We start from the raw sequence: 17,002 nt of genomic DNA, 5'->3' as shown, positions 1-17,002 counted from the left end.
CCGACCAGTTTCACAAGTCGCCTCGTGGTGGTTTTTCTGCTGGGTTACTGCGTGGCCGGAGGCGGCGGAGAACCAGGATTACAGCACTGACAACTGCAGAGCCAAGAAACGACATCGCCATGAGCAAAAACATCCCCCTTATATTTATGATTTTTCATTTTTTAGTTGGGAAAAAGCAGAGCATAAAAAGGAGCAAGGAGCAAACATTTTGTGAGATACTTAAAATAAAAATGACACAATGATTAATCGATAAAGTTTAAAAAGCGCGAACACACGCATGTCCAAAATCGTACTGCTCACAGAGCTTCAAACTCAAACACGCTGTCTAGAGTCAGTCTTCTCACTATTAATACAAAAATAGGTAGGAAAAAATCTTTATAAAGCTTCAGGTATTTAACAATCAGTAGGCTAGATGTACCTTGATCAAAACGCTAATTTGAAAAAGATCACGCAGAGGTTGTGAATGTTGCAGAAGATGGAGGAGGTCGTCGTCATCAGCGAGGTGGCGGGGGGGGGGGGGGGAGGTGGCAGGGGCGAACTGTGCGGACCTTCCGCCTTCTGCTGGGTCCTGGCTTGATGAGTCATGCGGATCTGTGTGTCAGTGTACCTGCGGTCTGCCTGGCCCTGTAGCCGCTGTTAGCACGCTGCCCTGTTAGCACTGCCGTAACAGGCCCGTGGCCCTGTAGCCGCTGTTAACATGCTGCCCTGTTAGCACTGCCGTAACAGGCCCGCGGCCCTGTAGCCGCTGTTAGCACACTGCCCTGTTAGCACTGCCGTAACAGGCCCCACCAGGACCCTGCCAACTTCTCTAAATTATCCATCACTGATATTGTCTCTAGAAAATAAGAACCCACCCACCCCCCCTTCCCCACCAGTGGGTAGGAAAACCTGGGAAAATTAGCGTCGGTCGGCTATCAGGTCCGCCAGTCGCCCGTTCCAGCAGCCTAGTGCGTCACGCAGCCCCGGGGATCTGACACTGATAGCGAGAAGCCCCCCCCCCCCCCCCAAGGCGGATCGCCAGCCACTGCCGCCTTTTTAACATCATGCAAATGAAGCAGCTCCATGACCACCCCCCCCTTGCCCTCTCCACCCGAATGAGGTGATGTTCGCTGTTTTTCTTGTAAACTATAATCAGGAGGAAAGGGCATTCTCGCTGCCAGTGGGTTCCGAGAGGCTGCGGCACAGTGCCAGGGAGTGGGGTCAGCCCCCGCTGGGCCTGGCCTGTCAGAGCCGAACAGTACCATGGGGGGTGGGCCGGCTCCCGGGTTCTGTCAAACCGTTGCCCAAAAATGCACCGCGGAGAAGCCTGTAGGTCAGTGCCTGCTGACCAGGCTGCCTCAGCTTTTTTTTTGGGGGGGTCTCTCAGCTGTCGAGCATCTGGTGAAGGATGACCGTTAAAGGTCATGGCCAATAGCCAAGCTGCCCCGGCCTTGTCGCCCTTCAACCCCCAGGGCGGCGGCGCTGAGCTGATCCGCCACTGCCTGTGCTCGACGCAGCATGGAGGCTACTGTGCTTCACTCGACGTGTGTTGGCTGGTTGAGAAGAGTGGGAATTCTAGGTATCCTAACGCAGGTAGGTGGGTGGACTGGTGTTCTGGACTGGTGGGTGTGGTTTCAGGCCCAGCTGGAATGTTTAAGCAGCCTGCTCACCACGCACGGTGGAGGCTCTCCGTCTCCTGTCAAACTCTCTCTGTTTCCTGTTTATTTTCCTTTCTGTTTTGAGCTTCAATGCACTGATGTACTTCTGCTAACTCGGGAACTGCACTCGTCAGCTGTTTTGAAGGACTGCGTACGAAGCGGCCAACATTTCGAACCTCACTCATCGTATGCACCTGGTCCTGAACAAAGGCATCACGCCTTAAGCAGCAGCCGCACTACACAGATGAGCAGCGATAATAATAAGATTCCTTGCATTAATCAGTAACAGCCTGCTGCAGTCTCAGCTTGTACGAGGCTGTTTCATTGTGAACACACCTTTCTTAACACATTCACGGTGCCCATTCTGTCTTGCTGACGGTGAACTGCTACCCCAGATCTAAGACTGCCTGAGGCTGGGGTAAAGGCACAGCACCAGCGCCCCCTGTTGGCATGAGAGCCCTGGAAACAAGTACTGTTCAATGTGACTGTACAGTCATGTCAAACAGAGCCACTGGCCCATGATCTGGGTGTGTATGTAAAAATCATGATTACCCTTAACATATTGAAAAAGCAGCCAGAAAACGGCAAGAAAGATGTTCAGAATGGATAGAGGCTCCTCTGCAGACTGTAATCCACTATGGAAATGCTGCTTTTGTTTACATATGATATCTAAAGGTTTCATTTACATGCTATGTTTTTGGCTCCTCTGATTCAGATCCAGTGGAATGTGCATCATTTTATTATAAACAAGCAGATCTTTCAAATTTTTGGTCATTTTTAAAATCATTTTCTGTCCCTCCTCATAGATGAAGTTAAAAAAAAAAACTCAAGGTCACCAGCAAACTGATGCAGACTTCAAAGGATGAAGATGTTCGCAGTGATGCCTACAGCATCTCCTGCGGAAGTAGAGGCGTGTGTCCTTTTAACATGAAAGGTCTAGCAAAACGAAACGCCGTTCACAGCCGGTAAAGAGTACCTACTGACTGATTATGCTTAGAAGAAATTCACTAATTAGCATGCTGTTAAAGGTTTGATACCACAGCCTGGTGTAGCAGTGACTGGAGAACGAAAATCAGGGAGCGAAAATGTGATTAGACAGGAGGACCTTCGACGTGATGAGCTTGTACTACATACTGTACAGGCCTATAATTATCGCATGCTGGTGTCCATAAATGCCTTCATTCGTTTGCTGTCCCGCACTGCCTGCTAAAACATAACAAAAACGCCATATTTGTGCTTACAGCTGAAGTGGAAAATACTGTTTCTGTTTTGAGTAGCAGATTGGGGAAATTTAGCACCAGTTACTATGAAGGCTCTTTGTGAAATTTGTGTTTCAGGATAAGAATGCAGCTTGTCATCTGAATGGCTGAACTTCTGAAGGGCCAGGAAAAATATATTCATTCTGATAACAGGTGTTTAGTTATTTCTGTAGCATCTACGTGACCCGTGGTGTCATCATGATGTTTGATCATGTTTGGCTGTTCCTCTAGGATTATAATCTAGCGCAGACAATTCTAGTGACATCCGGAATTTTTGCGACCTCCCATTCCTGCTTTTTTTTGTCCTTGCATAGTCCTCACTTCCCGAGAGAGCTCAGCTCGAACTGCGAGTACAAAACAGACGATTAAAACAGGGAGAGCGAACGGAGCCGCGTGGAGTCATGTGACACGGAAACGTCGGCTTGACGGCACCGCGGTTGGTGCACGGAAAGCTGGCTTGTCTACAGCCGTCGTTCCTGCGCCGGCTTCAACTTCTGAAGACGTCCACGGCCTCTACCTGCCGTCCTCGGTGTAACGAGGGTCGGTTGATGCGAGTGACGGAACCAAGGCTGGGTGGGGCATGCCTCTGTGCCTCTTTCATTTATATTGACTCTGTCCAGCAGACCTGAAGTGTGGAAAATACTGTCCATGGCTGCCGAGAATGACCCCCGCATACCAGCCTCAGTCTGATAGTCCATAATTCTAATCCTGCACCTCGCCAAGGAATTTACTGATGTTTCAAAGATTAAGGAGCAAAAGGATTTCGCTTCACAGGCTGAAAGCCCCCCCCTCTCCACCCCTTTCCTTGCTAGCATCACCCTCAAACTGGCAACATCCTTGGTCCAACCTAACCTGGCCTGATGGTTTAGGTTCGGTTAAAACTTTATCAACCTTCTCATTATACCCCCAGGTTAAAATCATGGGGTATTTTGACCACCATCTTCTCACTGCATGCTTCCCCTTCCTTCTCTCCCTCCTTCTCTCCCTCCTTCTCTCCCTCCTTCTTCCCCACGGACGTCTCCTCTAGTCCTTCAGTCGCCCCCCCCCCTAGGACTCCAGCAGGCTGTGCCAGCGACACACCTGCTGTCCCTTTGACTCCTTTATCTGGGTCCAGTGGGTCAGCTCCTCTTCTCCTGAGCTGTTGAGGCCCAGCGAGATCCAGCCGATCATCTCCTTGCGCTTCATGCTGCGCTTGTTGTACACCGAGAGGATGAGCGTCACGTCCGACAGCTGAAAGAGTGCCACCTGGAAGACGAACGTCTCCTTGTAGGTGGGGTTGGGCTGCCCCCGGCAGATCGATGTCTTGCACTTGGACATCTCCTGGCCCATGGAGTTCAACAGTGTCAGCTTAACGTACGTGTCTGAGCAGGGCGGAACCAACCAGGGGGCAGAGGGAAGACAGGAGAGAGCTATTAACAGCTAGGACTGTTGGAGAAACTCACCAGACTATCATAGAAACACGTTCTAGAAGCTTCCAAAAAGACCAGTCACACACGACTGACTGGAGTTGTCAGATTTCATCGGCTCCCGTCCCAAACCTCCACGGCAAGCTGAGTCCATTTTGCTGTTTGCCCATCTTCTTTTCTCTAGCTGACTCTTACAAACTGCACACGTCACTTTGCTTCATTATAAAAGTAACGCACCGCTAATCATCAGTAATACATGTTCATTGTATCCATGGTTTGCTTTGCCGAATTCATATTTAATGTTTCCAGTTTGCTGGCTTTTTGCCTGCCTGCTTTCTTAACTATATAACCCTGCCTCTGCTGGATTATATCAAACAATTTTTGGGGATTTATATACCTTAATTTATGCATCTAATTTTGAGCTATTCAGTCATTGCCGATACCCTTTTAAAATTACTACTGTGATTTATTCATTGAAGCAGATTACAACAACTTTATTGGCGATAAAGCATGTATCCCTATAGTCATCACTTTAATGTGATAATTTAATTCACGATCACGCTTCGGGGTCTTTCTCTAGGGTTGGGTTTTGATCTTGAATCTTCACAAAGACCCCTGAAAGTCAGAGCCCGGCAGGCATGAGGGGCTCAGAGAAAATAATCCAAGCAAAGAAAAATCCTCCGGTCGGCCATTTTGGCTCATGTTTTTAATGAGCCCTTTATTTCCGAGCGTTTTCCTTTTCTGGCTTTACTTTTAGTGTCGTGGCGTATGTCACATTTTGAAAGAAAAAGCCTGATGATTTATTCAAATAAACAGAATATGAGTTATTAGTTCCCTTTGTGGTGAAGGAAGAATCAGCTCAGGATTCTATTAGTTGAGTGTTTAATTATTTTCTCCAATCACTCCATATTTATTTTCCTTGTTTTTGTTTTTGTGCAGAAGCTGTGGCGAATGTGTGGTGGTACGATCCACTGCCACTCTGCCAAATGGTACGTGCTAAAGGAACGGCGGCTCCTTCACAAAAGCCCAAAGGGAACGCCATGCACGTCTTTTCAGGACCGTCTCCTCTCTGCCGTCACTTAATAATAACACCCCCCTGAATAAGCGTGCCCCCCCCCCACACCATGACAGGAATGCACGACCGAATGCTTTCATGCAGCGGAGAGCCAGATGCAATTGAAGACGCGTTGCACAGCTAGGAATAAAAGAGCCTCCAGATTTCAGGGGCATAAAGGCCAGGGTGAAACAGCCCTGATTTCCATTCTCCTGGCTATGAATCAGATTCTCTATAGAGCTGTCACAGATGTAAGTGGGCAGCTTCAGAGGAAGTCTTGGCCCGGCATTGCCGCTGAAAGCCGGGGACCCGCCGCTGAAAGCCGGGGACCCGCCACTGCCGATTAATCTGACATCCAGAATGCAGCTGTGCAACTTGTTGGGTTTTTTTTTTGGTTTGCTGTTTTCCATTATCATCTTCATCATCTTCCATTATCATCTTCATAAGGTCTGAACCTCCACCTCAGTTCAGTCCCACTCTCCTCTCTGAGGCCCCTGGGGGGGGGTCCCAGCACACCCCTCTATCTGCATCCTTTCCAGAGAGCATTTACGGAGCTGAAAGGTACGCGTCCTGTTTTATAATAAGTGCTCCCTGCGACTGCAGCTGGACAAACCCCGTGACAGACAGGCATTTTGTGATGCTAGACGGTACTTTCCAAAAAGAATCTGCACGGCCTGTTGGAATCGCAAACCCCCGCTGCTAGTGGCCCTTGCTGCAGCTCTCGTTTTTTTGCCGTGATGGAAACCAGGGGATTTCACCCCCACCCTCTCTCCTAAAACTTGGTAACATCTTACTGAAGACAGGCTATGCTTCCTGCGCGTCAGCAGCAGCAGCATCAGCGCTGAATACTGCGGTTACTGGGACCAGAGGACCTCCTGCAGCTTCCTGTCATGCAGAGTACTGTAAAACAACCTTCACCATGGCCCTGAGCTATGCTGCTGTTCATTTATTTTATTGCTGTACCTTTTTGAGCAGATGTACACATTGGGTGTTTTTGAGTTGAATGGGTGACCGTTTAGGCTGTGTGAGTATCTACAAGCTCAGATCTCCTCTTCCTCCCCAGTCCCGACTGCGAAGGTCCCCTCAGAGCATGGAGCACATGGGAGACATGGCAGCAAGGCACCGGCAGTCCATGGAGGAGTGGATGGAGTGATCAAAAGAGGGATGGAGGAAACCAGGAGCAGGGTATGCGGCGAGGTAGTGGATGGATGGGGTTGGAGCATGGGGTGATGTGTGCACTACAGAGTCAACCTATCTCGTCACAGATGTGGTCTTTCACGGAAAACGTAGACGCAGAGCATCGTACCAGGCTGAATTTTTTATGACCTAGAAATAATGGATATATAAATGAAATGCAATCTATATATAGTTCATTTTCTGCTCAGTGGCTAAAAGGTCAATGTGTTTATAGCTAATATCTATTATTGTAGCTTAAATGCTTGATGACCTTCCAGCATATTTTACTTCCTCTTCAAACTACACCCAGTTTGCCGTATGTTCTGATGGCTGTAAACGGTCCATACAGCCTCTGTCTTTGATGTTCTCGTTGCTTGATGGCATCTGCATAACCAACATCCGTGAGGAAATGAGGCTGCTCTCTAGTATGAATCAAGCATAGCGAGATACAGACAGACAGACAGACAGACAGCGCGAGTCAAGCAAGGAACAGACAGAGCGAGTCGAGTGTCCATAGGGGGACAGAGGCAGAGGGAAGGGTGATGAGCAGGATTGCTGGTCCTGCCGGCAAAGACTCACCTCTGATTATATAAACCTGCCCACCTATCAGGTGTTTCAGACAACAGAATAGGCCGTCTGACAACAGGGGTTGGGAAGCAGTAAGAGAGAGAACGACCGAGATGTCAATCATTGGGTGAAGGGCACACAGGCAGCATGACAGGAGAGTGAGAGAGAGGCAGGGTCAAAGGTCATCGCGAAGGTCGACGAGAGTGCATCGCTGCCGGAGATTCTGCTGTAAGTCAGAACAGGAGCAACGAATGGCAGCAGCCGACCTGAGCTGGTCTCTGCTCCCAACGCCTGATGCCTGGCTATCAGCTGACTGATCCTGTATGTTCAGCCATTAAGCTACTACTGAATGACCTTCGAAATGCATAAACGTGCATCTGAAATTCAGGTGGTGTGGTGTTGGTCTTTTACCAAGCTGTCAGTCTGTATTTGACTGGGATTATATACGTTATGCTGTTATATTTTATTTTATAACCTAGTTCTGTGATGTTTTTGTGCTATTAAAAGTTAGAATGTCGGTGTCAATACAGAAATTAAATTTTGGTTTATTCTCTTGACCTTTAACCTTATATATGCTGTTGCTGAAACGTATCGATGTCACAAAAGCCTTTCAGATACTCAGTAATATACTAATATCCTTCAGTCACAATGTCCAGGGTGGCTCCCAAAAGGGGCCTGGAGCTCCATACTTACTGGGTGGCTTATTGGCTGCCAGGTTCTTGAAGTGGCTGCCCTTGATGACCTCCACTGAGAGCCGGCCCGTGGTGGCATTGTAAACCAGACCCACCAGGATCTCCGGGCTGGAACCCTGGCCTGAAGACTGGAAGGACGACGTGCTCTCGCTGCAGGACATCTCCGAAATGCTGACCTGGGACTCGCAGCCCTGCTGGCAGGCGGGAGGGGAGGCGGGACATCGCTGGTGCCCACGATTCGCCCTTCTCTGACACGTTAACCTCACAAGCTGAGTTCCCCACTTACACAGCAGTATACTAATACAGCATAAGCAAACATAGGTCACCTGTTCACACCCAGGTGCCAGAACTCTTTAGTCCTCTAATTACTAATCTAGGGTAGTTGCAGTGAAAACATGCATACACAACGGCCTTTTCTGGTTTAAGCTGCCTACACCCGATTCAGACTATAGTTTAGACCAGGGTTATTCAAATCACGGCCCTCGAGGTCCGAGCACTGCTGGTTTTCCAGCCTTCCTTTACCTGTGAGCCAGGTGTGAAGCCTCTGACCAATCAGAATCAGTAATCATTAAACTAACTGCCTGGGAGGACTGAAAACAAGGCCTGGATTTGGAATAGAGGTCCAGATTTGAAGAGCCCTGGTTTAGACTATGATGATGTGACAGTTGACTCTTGATGAAAGGGGATTCAATCTTCCATGAAACCCTAAGTGTGCTGTGGTCTGGCTGTAGATGTGCAGTGCTCCCCTGCTGAAGGTCGGAAAGTCTTGGCCAGCCTGCACCCCATCCAGGCGCCTGTACCACAAAGCTGGATTTCTTGTTTAGAGCCAGATAACTTGTCAGATTTAAGGTACCTCAGTTGAAATGGTCTATATCTTCGTTCACTTACATTTAGCCCAGGCTACCTTAAATCTGAAAGTGGCAAAGTGGCAATGCAAAAACTCCTGCTGCGTGATATAGGCCCCTGGTCTCTTGCTTGCTTTTTGTTGCTAATGATTTTTTGGCAAGGAGACTCATTGACAGGGGTCTCGGTGACCCACCTTCACTCCTCCCCCATGCACACAAACCCCGAGGCTCCTACCAGCCGCCTACTCACTGGAAGGGTGCAGCCGGGGTCCAGAATGACGGGAATGTGCATCTTGCCCTGCAGGTTGAGCTTGGTGAGGTAGAACACCTTCTCCCCCAGCAGCTTCTCTTTCTTCATCCGCCTCACGCTGTAGAGGCGGAACCGAATGGAGTAGTTGCCGATCATCTCCGACTCGATGTGGTTGAACTTGAAGGTCTCGGTGAAGACCGGGCAGGGCCCCTTCTGCACTCCTGTCTTAGCACGCTGCTTCTTGGTGGGAAGCAGCAGCAGGTGGACCTGCCAGGAGATGTTGCCCGTGCGTTTCAGGGCCGGGAGATCCGTCACAGCAGTCACTGTCACCATGAGCCGGCGCTCCTCCGAGTCGTAGTCGAACACCACGTCCAGAGTGCCGTATTTGGCCAAGGGCTCAGGCTCGTACCCCTTGGGCAGCTGTGCCGCTGAGCCCCGGGCTGACATTTCCTGACAGAGTGCGGGAGAGAGACATTAACTCCGGGGTCATTGCGCCACCCCCCCCGCTCCATCCCTGTTTCTTCTTCACCAATTCCATCGATGGTGATTGCCCACAGAAGCTGTATACAGCGGAGCATCCTACACGCTTCCTGCCCCTCAATAAGCTCGCAACGAGCTTAGAAATTCATTTTTATGGAGGAATGCTGGAAGAATCGCGTGTACAGCTGCAGTCCCGCAGCTAAGGGGTGGAGGACCATCATGATGACAGAGTGCTCTCCAAACATCTGGTATGAGTTGAACTCGCTGCGGCGTGTTCGTGCTGAACGGGGCCCCTCCTGTCAGCCCCTCTTGCCCCGTGCGAGCCTGGACTACACGAGCGGGCTTCCAGTTGAGGCGCTTGCATTCGCCGCGTTCCCCTAACCCGAGACCATATGGTTGAACGAGATCAAATGGCTTTTTAATAACCATCTTATCTTGAGCTCCTCACGCCCCAGCGTGGCAGTGGGAGATTAATGGGTTGTCAGTGGCAGTTCAGAGGGGTGGGGGGGAGTAAGAAAAAAAAAACGAAAGCAGTCCAGGCCACAAATGTACCGCAAAAATAAAAGGGTCCCCCTGAGTTTCCATAGCACGCTCTGTTTCTTGGTGCAGTTGCCATGGTTTCCCGCGATGTTGAGCCTCTCCTGCGGCGCATTACCGTCGCCTCTGTTTGTCGGTAAGACTCCGTGCGGCCTTGTGGAGGCCTGCAGGGTGGGGGAGCTGGTCGGGAGCTGTGCCGAAGGAGGGGGAGCGTCCCCTCGTTAGCCACCCAAGGTTCACATGGGAACTGGGGGCAGTCTCTGCACCCTCCCCCCGCCCCCCCCACAATACAACATACTGCACTTGGCCAGATGACTCTTTCTCAAACTACCGTTTTTAATCGTTCTTGGGTTCACCTGTATGCAAGTGCTGACCCAAATAGCATTACAAGTTTCTCGATACTGTTTCTCGAGGGTCTGCGAAATCACTACGAGAGCCTCACGGGGGTACTCACCTCGGGGCTGAGCACGGCAGTGCTGTCGCTGGGCACGTCCTCCTCGTAGCCCTTGTTGAGGTAGCTCTCGGTCTCGTGGCCGGCGCTGGTTTCGCTCGGGCACTTGCCGTACGAGTGGCGCGGGCTGTCGCTGCAGTGGGACAGGCCGCATTTGGCGTCGCCGGCATCGGAAGGCGTGCAGGACATGCGTGGTGAGCCATCCTCGTCCTGGTAGGGTGGGGGTTGCAGCTCGTCCAGAGGGGGTGTGCGCCTCATTCTCTGGATGTAGTTCACTGTGGAAAAACCCCAGAATCACCCCCCCAAAGTGAGGTGCAGGCGCTGGTATACGGTGACACTTCTGAGCCTTGGCTGAATTCGCATACCCGGAACAACCATGTCGTCCCTGTCACTGACTCCTGTTTCCAGCCTCATCACTTAGCCAAACAAGTTTGACTTTGGGTTTTTATCATGGCCTTCTGGGAGTGGGGGTGGCGTGATGTGGCCCGGCATGGCACCGTGTGCCGAAACTAGCGGGTTGTTGCATTACGGTATGGTGAGCGGTGACACCCCGGGGGCTCCTGAGGGATCTGTGCATGCCAGATCGGAGTCACTCCTCCAGCAACAGGATGAGTAACAATCCTTCTGGCTGTCGTGGATACGCTGGGTGAAATTGCAGCCTGCAGCTGCGAGGGGTATGGCTCATACACTAGGACGGAGGGAGGGATTCTGCACTGAGGGCTCCTATTGCTAAAGCCTGATTCTGAGCGAAGGTATCCCAGGGTCTCTGCCTGTCTTGTCCTGATAGGTACATAGCCTCGAGAGTCCTGGAAGCTGCATAAGAAGACTCATTAAGGTTTTTTTAATCCTTATCTTCAGGGGTGTATACAGGGGCGGAGCCACAGGGGCACTGGCGCCAGCTGAAAACTGATTGGCCCCCATGCACACTCCCCTGTCACTCACCGATTCAAAGCATATCATTGGCTAATGATAAGGTTGGCACCTCTTTATGAATTATGGCCTTTCTTGTGCCCCCCCCTCCCTCTTTAAAAGACCCTTTAGTCGCCCCTGCTCCCCCGCCACTTTCTCTGTATGTACTGCACGATCCCGTCGCCGTGGAGCCTTGCAAAAACACAGACAGTTGCTGTTGACGTTTTCGCGGTTAGGAAGTATGCCCGAAGAAGCTAGCCCCCCCCATTTCATGGCCTCGCCCCCCACCACCAAGAGAACAATGGAGCACCTGGCACAGGATGGTCTTCACGCCCCCCCTCCCCCCCCCCGCATTAGTGGCTGTGGCACGCATTTCACGGTTAGATGCCAGCGCTCCCACAGCCGCAGGAATGCGCCGCTGGTCATGAGAGGACACGTCTGAATGATCTCACCCCAACTCCTTCATCTGGCCTCCATTAGGGCTCCACTGGCACTCATTTCTGCTGAACTTTATATAAGGATGGCCTGCCTTCACTATGACTCACGAGCAGCGCTTACAAAGGCCGGATTATGGCCAGCTCGGCTCCACCGGGGCCTGCCGCCACTACCGTCCTGTTAGCGGCCCACCGGCGGTGAAGCAGTGCATGCTGGGAGATCACGAGGAGACAGTCGCCAATGAGCCATTTTTTAAAATAATGAGAAGCACTTAGCTTCACGCATTGTGCTCGACACATCTGGAAGATTATATGTAAAGCAAATAATTCTCTACAGCAGGGGGCGCCCACGCTGTTTCTAAGTGAGCCACCGTTCAGTTTGTCCTGTCAGATTAAATGACATGTTTCTGGAAGAGTGCAGTCACCCATTATTTAGTCACAATTCTGCCGCTCAACTTCAGCAAGGCAAAGAGCTGGGGGCGGATTTCTGGAGTGCCGAGGAGCTCAAAAGACCAGTCCCCATCCTGGAAAGGGGGGGCAGCCAGCGGAGGTGGTGCAGTGCCACAGGTTCCTGGGTGTCCACCTGAACACTGGGTGGCAACACAGTGACCAGAGCAGACCCCAGTTTATGGGGGGGGTGTTTCGCCAGTCCAAAGTGGAAACCAGTTCAGGCAATGCCAAACACCTGAACAAAGTCAGCTCCATCACTGGGCCGGCCCTGAAACCACAGGCAGCTACAGGAAGGAAGAGGTCAAAACTGAGGAACGTCACAAACCAGTCTGTCCATCCCTGTGCTTCCAAAGCACCTTGCATGCAGCTTCCTACTTTAGTATCCCCGTGCAAATCTGAACAGTCTCTCTCTTTAAATCAGGGGTCTCCAACTCCGGTTTCCTATCCTACCTGGCTTCTGATGAGCCACACCTGCTCCTGGTATTTTCCTGAGAACTAGTTGTAATTGTAAGCAGACATTTCTGGTTCTGTGTAATTCCCTCCACTAATTAGCACACGACTATTTTTTAATATGTTACTTAAAATATGCCTAAATGTCCTGTGGAAATCATGATAACATGCATCCGTAAAATTAGTTACTTGTATATACTTTTAACTGTGAACTTATTCTGAATTTTATAGCATTGGCTTGGGTGTGTGGAAAAAATGGGACACATGTTCTTCATAAATATGTGTTTCTATGCTGCTGTGGATGAGTGTGAAATACATAATGAAATTAACAGCCTTCGGTGGTAAAAACACCCACTGCTCTTAGCTGGATGCTAGCAGCCAGAGTCAGGCTGTAGCTTCGCTCTGACTCTTTTACACGTCTAATTTATGGGCCAATGTTCTGTAAAGCAGTTGAAATTCCCCATGTCGTTCTAATTAACACTGGCCTCACCTGACCTGAGATCAGTGCCACGTCACACTTACAGCACTTAGATCACAGGTCTGATCACATCAGATGCTATCTGTTCTAAAGTGGCACATTTGCCACCAACAGGAAAGGTTAGGCAGTGTCTTCCTAGAAATGGGGGGGGGGGGGCACATCGATAAACCTCAGAATCACCTGGCAGCAAAGGAATCCTACATGCCCCCGAGTGACAAGATTCCGGCTTTCAGATGAGGTCTGCAGGGGGTGCTGAAGGCAGAGCTGAAACATGACCTGAAGGTGCCATGATGTGGATCATCTGTCACCAAACAGACCCACACTGGCCTCCAGTTAGCCTCCAAATCTCAGCTGAGGGGTGTGCTGCCACCCCCCCCCCCCAAATAACGATCACCTCGTGGTACTTTACGGAGACCATGGTTTCTGCTTCGGAACCGGGAAGCTTCCGAGGTCTGTGCTGCCCCAGCCTCCATTGTTTGCCATGTCTGTCCTGTTATTCCCCTCCTGCCCCAAAGGGGTAGTTCTCAGGCAAGTACAGCGGGTGGCCGGGCCCCTTGCCCAGATGTGCCATCCCCAGCAAGGGCAGCACCTCCACAAGGTTGTAGGAATACATGACCCCATAATCTGGGATGTATGTTAAGAGACAAAAGTGCAAGTAAAAGATTGTTACATTCAGTACATTTCAGCCAGGGCAGAGGCAGGGATGAAATTAGGGACCTGTTTTTGATTTAATGTGTTTTTTTTTTTAATAAAAAACACTGAAATGTTCAGGGTGCTTGTGACAGTTGGTCTGTACAAGTGATTTAAACACAGCAGAGCAGGGTGTAAATAATAGGATTTATGTCTTCTAAGCTGTCTTGAAGGCACAATCAAATCAGGAATAATCACACTGCCTTTTCAGATGTATGCGAATGTAATCGGCACTATGTGATTCCTGCATCTTTACCTTTAAGAAGCTTAGAACAAAACCTTACAATTGTAGAGGTTGCTGTGGTGTAAAATACCATCACCTAGCTGCACTGCACTGCTCCCTGCAGATGTGCTGTTTAAGCTACAGGCTTAAGCTGTGACATGTAGAATGTAAAAAAGGAGTAAGGGCTCCACCTGGTGGCCAGAATGGAAAATAGTCACGCCAAGATCTCCTACAACTCACTCCGTAGAATAGAAGCGATATTTCATTAAACCCCCCCCCCCTTCACCTACCCCATCTCTCCATGAGACACACAGACACATATACAGGTGAGAGTGAAGGCTGGAGGTCACAGAGCAGGGTCAGCCAGCGGGTGGCGCCCCAGGAGCTGGGGGTTACGAGCCCCGCCCTGGTGCCCCTGGATATGTGACTATTCTGCTAAGGCCAGGACTCAAACCGGCAGCCTTCCGATGAGAGGTGCAGAGGCTTCGCCCGCAGAGCCACACTGCTCCTGTGTTGCATACGCCTGGCATGTTGATGAATTTAGTAAAATTTGACCTAATTTTCATATGTCAGGAAGTTCATTAATCAGTATTAACATAATCTTTTTTAGAGTTCTTAAAACAAATGTTATCACATAGTGGTGGCCTCACACCCCCAGAGTTGGTTGAAATCTCGCCCTCGCTCTGTATGTGAGGAGTTCCCATGTTGTCCTGTGTAGCTCTGCGTTGGGTTCGCTGCTTTTGGTTACGATTAGGCTGGTCAGTGTCATGTATTTTCGATGCCAAACCGGTCCGTTTCACGCATGCGCCACACGTCACACGCACAGCTGCTTGCACGCTCACGGCGAGTGAGGTCTGCGGTTTGTAATGCATGTAAAGCCAAAGTAAACCGTGCGGGAACCAAAATGTAGTGAAACATCTGAGGTGAACTTTAAACTGATTATTAAGCGTGTATTGGATAATCTTGAAAAGGAATAATCATTGAAATTGCAAAGCTAGATGAGGATTTTTCCTATGAGGTCTTAGCGAAACCTTACCACCTGCGCCATAGCGTCCGGCCAGTATGCAGGTACGAAAAAGCCTGATTTTAATCTACTTTACAAGAGATTAAGAAGTGTATGCGCACAACATGCGATGTTTGTATTAATAATATTACCCTGTACCTATTATTATTTGGAAGAGTATATGGTACACTTAAGTTTTATTTGGAGGTTTGTAACCTCTGGACTTTTTAAGACGAGTACAAATGAGAAAAGGGTCAATGTCGTGTTATCTGGCGAATTTAAACAAACTGGAAAATGACACAAGTAAATGACATTTGTTTTGTTAATTAAATCTTTTTCACCTGCTACTGTTTGGTAAAGTAAAGATGGGTGTACAGCAGCTCATTTTCAGTTAGTTATTTGTACCTCTTTCCAGTCACAGAGTTAAGTGAGAGAAGATCTCGTAACTTAGTGCAGTTTAGGGGAAATTGTAAAGTTTAACGATTTCTTTTATTTTGAAAATACAATTTTGCATTGAAGAAAAGTTTTTTTTGTACATGCTGTCAATTTTTAGAAAGAAAATCGGAATCGGCCAAGAAAATTGCAACTGGTGCATCTGTAATAATGAGAATGATGAACCCTTTATTTACCATTTGCACAAGTGCAGGCAGGTAGGAATTCTTTCTTCTTTTCGCTGACCCCATCTAGCTCTCCATAGCTTGGGGGGCACAGCCACGGGTCAGCCAGCGTACGGCACCCCTGGGGCGGGGGGTTCTGCTGAGGCTGGGGCTTTTCTCCGGCAATTCAGAGACATGCAGGCAGGCTCAGCACCGGACTGGGACTACATCTAGCCCTAGACGTTGGGGTCCCCCAGGGCACCACAGTGAATTTTGCTGACCGGGAGTGGGGGGGGGGCAAAATTCGTTCCCTAAGAATTTTTTTGCCTGCCCACAAACCCATGGGCTTGCTGGGAAAATGCCCGGTATGCAGGACGGTCTGGCCCGGGGTAGACTGCTGTCCTTAGTGTGCGTGTGTGCAGCCTGAACCCCATCACTGTGCTCCATGGTCTCCAGGCCCCCTGTTATCCTGACCAGGATACGAGGTTGATCTCATTTGAAACAACAAAGTAAAAAATTTCAATGTATAGTAGAATTTAAATGTAGGTACTGTCACATCCCCTCATGTCCACCTGACCCTCCATGTCTCCTCCCTAGCGTGACCCTAACAAGTAACACCTGCACCTTTTTTGTGATTATTTAGAGATAACTAAGTCGTTATTTCACTTAAATTCTAGTTTTTTTTCTTTTCCACGCTGGCGGAAACGGGCTTCAATACATTTGCTTGTAGGACAAAGATCATGAAAGAAAAAAAACCTGCAGAAACCAATATGACCACCAGGGGGAGTTTGGAGCACATAAAATCATTCCCACCTTAATTTGTTATCCTGTATCCAGTTAGGGTGTATTTTTCGAGATGATTCAGCAAGCAGCATGACAGAGACACCTACCCTCTTCGGTGGAGGCTTCACTGCTGTACCCATCGTACTCTGCCGAAAGGGGGCTGTATTTCTGCCTGGTCTCCCAGCCATAGCCCTTCGGGTTGCGGGTGTCAGCTGCCCTCATGCCCTGTGAGCGCGATACGGCCTCCTGGTACTTCCCCAAGATCTCATCCTCGCTCTCTGAGGATGAGCCCCGAGGATCCACATCGGGATAGCTCTTATCTGCGGATGAGGGGCAGGGAAATGGCGTCAGGGCCCAGTGCGGAAGGCCGGCCACCTTCAGCCGTGACTTTGCTCACAGGGATACAATACAGTGATGCAAAGATGTCAATGGGATGATATCAGAGGGGCAAACAAAGAGGCAGCAGACATCAATAACGGGCTGAACGAGCTGATTAAATGGGAAGGATAGTCTTCTGAAATACAATGTATGTATGAGCAGAAAAACATTATAAGCCCTGTAAGCGAAGATTCAAACTGAAAACTACATCTTTGAACAAGGATCGTAAAACACCTGTGAGCGTGATTGGTTCA

General features: G+C 49.6%; 1 protein-coding gene and 1 long non-coding RNA gene across 6 annotated transcripts in view; one reads left to right on the top strand and one right to left on the bottom strand.

The window, feature by feature from the left end:
* Positions 1-882: 882 nt before the first annotated feature.
* syt14a (synaptotagmin XIVa) overlaps positions 883-17,002 on the bottom strand; it is a 47,321-nt gene continuing 31,201 nt past the window's right edge. For 2 of the 4 annotated variants that reach the window (XM_023792861.2, XM_072699410.1), the window contains 6 exons: positions 16,478-16,690; positions 10,358-10,629; positions 8,887-9,336; positions 7,793-7,985; positions 7,112-7,168; positions 883-4,257 (listed from right to left, as the gene is read on the bottom strand). In XM_023792861.2, coding sequence (XP_023648629.1) covers positions 3,944-4,257; positions 7,112-7,168; positions 7,793-7,985; positions 8,887-9,336; positions 10,358-10,629; positions 16,478-16,690 — 1,499 coding nt within the window. In that variant the 3' untranslated portion in view covers positions 883-3,943. The remainder of the gene's footprint in view (positions 4,258-7,111; positions 7,169-7,792; positions 7,986-8,886; positions 9,337-10,357; positions 10,630-16,477; positions 16,691-17,002) is intronic. The other 2 variants (XM_023792870.2, XM_072699411.1) reach the window with 1 other exon arrangement.
* On the top strand, positions 4,650-7,641 carry LOC140578422 (uncharacterized). 2 transcript variants are annotated; one of them, XR_011982620.1, is made up of 2 exons: positions 4,650-5,291; positions 6,420-7,641. It is a non-coding gene; the product is annotated as an uncharacterized lncRNA (long non-coding RNA). The 2 variants fall into 2 exon arrangements; XR_011982621.1 differs by lacking the exon at positions 4,650-5,291 and adding an exon at positions 5,747-6,253.

The sequence above is a fragment of the Paramormyrops kingsleyae genome, chromosome 14 (assembly GCF_048594095.1).
Source record: "Paramormyrops kingsleyae isolate MSU_618 chromosome 14, PKINGS_0.4, whole genome shotgun sequence".
NCBI lineage: Eukaryota > Metazoa > Chordata > Actinopteri > Osteoglossiformes > Mormyridae > Paramormyrops > Paramormyrops kingsleyae.
The sequence above is the reverse complement of the archived record's forward strand: the minus strand, read 5'-3'. Positions and strand labels throughout refer to the sequence as shown.